At 44.4% G+C, this 3,992-nt stretch overlaps 1 protein-coding gene across 1 annotated transcript; it reads right to left on the reverse strand.

Annotated features, from left to right (window-relative positions):
* Window positions 1-721: 721 nt before the first annotated feature.
* LOC115028961 (low choriolytic enzyme-like) lies at window positions 722-3,662 on the reverse strand. The gene is made up of 10 exons (XM_029462922.1): window positions 3,615-3,662; window positions 3,408-3,495; window positions 2,803-2,806; window positions 2,649-2,708; window positions 2,383-2,538; window positions 2,123-2,243; window positions 1,858-2,036; window positions 1,689-1,770; window positions 1,368-1,492; window positions 722-744 (listed from the first exon to the last, which is right to left on the reverse strand). The coding sequence occupies exons 2-10, from the start codon at window positions 3,483-3,485 to the stop codon at window positions 722-724; spliced, it is 828 nt and encodes a 275-aa protein (XP_029318782.1). The 5' UTR covers window positions 3,486-3,495; window positions 3,615-3,662.
* Window positions 3,663-3,992: the final 330 nt, after the last annotated feature.

Below are 3,992 nucleotides of genomic sequence, written 5' to 3' on the forward strand. Positions count from 1 at the left end.
GCACTGAAAGCATTGCCCTGCTTTACTTTGCTACAGGTACTTAGGCTGTGAGTGATTATAAGATAGTAAAGTAAGCCTGCTTACCACTTTCAGTTAAGTTTTAATGTTTATTTTATATTTAGTCCCAAATTGCATCTGTTCTGACTAAAATGGTCATACACAGCATCATGTCCCCTTTAAGCAACACATTCATTTAATGAAATACACAACTGTGCTTACAGTCAGATCTACTCCCTGGACGGGGCAGTGATGTTGCTTCCTGCATCTAGCGTTTAAACTGTGTTGCTTTGAGCCTGGATTATGACTTTATAGTCTACAACTTCTTCATATTTATGTAATATTATTTTAAGATCTGCGCACTGAGCTGTGCTTTGAAGACTTGATCTCTTATTAACAAAACCTGCTCCGGACCAGGTTAGGTGTGCTGCATAAGTTACCATGGCGATCTACCCCGGTAAGAAGTAAACCACCGTTGTAGAACTGAAAACCCCGACGTCACCTCGCTGACCACAAAACCTGGACTGGAAACTTGTGTAAACAGCTGGCTCTGTACAAAGTTTAGAAGCACACCGAACACATCTGAAGCTCACTGATTAATAGAGAACAGATGATTTTACATGTCAGCACTTCTGTGTGTTTGCCATAAACTGATGTTTGTTCATATTTCCAGATAAGTTGAAATATTACATTGTTATTGTGGGTTGAGATAATTTTCTTACATCTAAGGCTCATCAAGACCCAAATCTGGACCATAGACATAATCAAAGCTGTTACAACAAAGGACAAGGTGTCGCAACCAACCCTTCCCCATGTCCCGACTACTCCTAAATACAAATTGTGTTTTTCACGTTTGGGTTGGGCTCTAAAAAACTTTGTAATTTGTTAGCAGACACCTGTTGTTCAGGGATCAAATTGTAATTACTGTTCAAGTAGTCTGTGAGTAATGGAAGGTTATTTTGTGTTAATGCAAAAGTGTCAACCCCGCTCTCCCCTACTCGTGATTTACTGTAGAACATAAATAGTTATATGAGGTTTTAGATTGTGTTTCAAGATGAAGGTTTTCTAACCAAGAAGTGAAGCTCAGTCATGTGCAGAGTTCTTAAAGTTAAAGTTCTAAAGTTAACTCTTAAAGTTAATGACTCAGAATCAGTGTTTCAGAGTAACTTTATTGAATGATCATTGACTGTTGTGCTGATGCTGCAGCTTCTGTTGTTGTTGCCCCCCAAGGAGGCCATCTTCCCTCTGATGCGTCTGTCAGCACGTGTGAACAGCTTCCTCTGTAACAGTGAACAGCACAGAGGTGGGTTAGGTCAAAAGTGAGAGTTGAGTACAGACTGTGTTCATAAGGAGCTCATGTGGACACTCACAGCACTTGTAGAGCGTGTTGAGCCTGGCGATGTCATTGCGACTCATCTGCTTAGCGCTGCCAAAGGACACGTTGGAGTTAGGGATGGGGACCATGGTGGGCTGGTTGTTCTTGGAGAAGGCGTACCTACAAGAGGAGACGGAGCAGTTAGACTGAGCTACACATACAACACACACACACACACACACACACACACACACACACACACACACACACACACACACACACACACACACACACACACACACACACACACACACACACACACACACACGTGAAGACACACAGCAGCAGGGTGGAAGTGAAGCCATGTTGTTCTCACTTGTGGTACTGCATGACAGAGTTGTAATCGTAGGCAGTGCCCTGGTTGAGGGTGGCGATCTTCCTGAAGTTGTGCTCCATTCCTAAAAATAAAAAGCAACCTGTCTGCAGTTTACTGGCTCCCCTCTCTGATATCTTCATTCATTCTGAATAATAAGCCGCTCCATTACCAGACTGAACGTTCTGCAGCATGACTCTGATGTGGTTGTCCCTGTCAGAGCGGGTCTGTTCGTGGTTGAAGCCCAGAGCGTGGAGCAGCTCGTGCTGGACGGTGCCGTGGTAAAGGCATCCGCTGCGGGCCAGAGACACCACCTGCTTACCACCACGACGGCCAACGAAGGAGTAGCAGCTGGACGGGATCAGAGGTTAGTTGAACGACACTGAAGTGTGAGAAAAGCTTTAGACTCAAACTCCTCCACAGCATCACTTTCTTACCCGTTCTGGGACTCGATGCTCAGCCAGTCGCGGTCGCTGCTTCTGCTGGGCCTGAAGCGGATGCAGGAGAAGGAAGAGAAGGAGTCCAGTCCACGGGTGATGATGGCCTTCTCACGGGAGGCTGGCAGGATCACAGCACACAACTTTAGCTTTTTACCATCCCACAGAGCAAGGACTGCAGAGTCCAATGTTTTGGCTCCAATATTTCACAGATGTCGTGTCCATGGACAGTCGTGTTTGGGTCTGTGAGTGACACTTACAGAAGTGGTTGGTGATGTAATAAGGAATGTAGACCTTCCCATCAGAGAACTTCATCCACATGCAGCCTCGGCTGGTGCAGGGGTCGGCGTTCTTCTCCGCCTCGCTGTCGATGGCGATGTCTCCTCCAGTCAGGATGGGATCATTGGCGGAGCGGACTGAAACACATCACACAGCAGCTCACACACCTGCTGAAGTGCTGCTAACAGAAGAAGGAATATGAAGAGCTGTGATGAGCAACATGGTGGCTGCAGCAGCTCACACTCACTCAGATTACTGTTGGCTCTCTCCAGAAGTTCAGAGACAGAAAGCTCCCCTGAGTCGTCCTCTGCACAGAGACATCAACAACACTTTGTATAAAAACACAGCAGCCACAATACTTTGCATGTCAGCAGGTCTGATCATGATCATAGATTACATACCTGCCTGCAGGTGCAGCGTGGGATTAGAGGAGACAAGACAAACACATTAGACATAGATCGAACCACATGACATGAAATTACAGCTACAAGTTAACAGAATAATCTTTCAGCACATTAGCCAAATACTGAGTCTGAAGGTGAAACACTACAAACAGAACATTTAGTTTTCTTCATGTTCTGGTCCATTGTGAGAGTTTTGGGCTATTTTGCTTCTTTCTGACTAGTGAACAAAAAAAATGCAAAATACACTTTTTGTTTCTTTTTACATTTTACTTTGTCTATGTGCGTCTGTAGATCTCTCCTGAATGCCTCATTTGCATATTAAAACATACAAGTTCAGAAAACTTGTAACACAAAAAGATATTGTCTGAATGTGAGTAATCGGCTGGGGAAGTTTCAAGGTGATATCAGCTGAGGTGTAAATAAATGCTCAAATGAATCTCCAACAGATGTGAATGTGAAGACGAGCGGCTTCATGGGACAGACAGGAGTCTCATGTCAACCAGTGGAGGTTGATATGCATTTAATAACATGTAGAGTTGTTACGAAACAACATGAAGAATGAGCACATGTTGTGCATCGTTCCTCTCACACTACGATCCTACCTCACTGTCGGCCCAACAGCAGGCAGACAGCAGCAGCACAGCCAGAGCGGAGAACCTGAAAGCAGACTTGCGAGCCATCTCAGTAGACCTGCAGGACACAGACAGGAGTCAGTTTCCACTCAGAGCAAAGATTCAGACACATGAACCTTCACACACTGAAAGAAAGTGCACACTCCTCCAGGTCATTCCGCTACAGACTGAACTCACCTTGGATCCTCTGTGTGGATTTGTGCCAGCTGAGCTTTCACTCCAGCTTTTTATATACGTTCCACCGTGTCGCTGAGCCCAAATATGGATTATCTGGGTACTCAGAAAGCTAAAGAATCAGCTCAACTCAGGCTTATCAGTCACATGTGGTTCGGACACGTACGCAGACAGAAACATCTCAAAGATATGGATGGGAAAAAGACACATGTTGCATTCACCATCATACTGTACAAAACACACAGAAAAAGTCTCTGTTATGTCTGATTTGTTCTTATCATTTGCTCTATTGTATTTATTAAACATTAAAAAGTGTGATGAGTGTTCAGTTACAATATTTCATCACGTTCCATCAGCTGTTTTTGTAAAAAGGTATAAATG

The sequence above is a fragment of the Cottoperca gobio genome, chromosome 3 (assembly GCF_900634415.1).
Source record: "Cottoperca gobio chromosome 3, fCotGob3.1, whole genome shotgun sequence".
Classification (NCBI taxonomy): domain Eukaryota; kingdom Metazoa; phylum Chordata; class Actinopteri; order Perciformes; family Bovichtidae; genus Cottoperca; species Cottoperca gobio.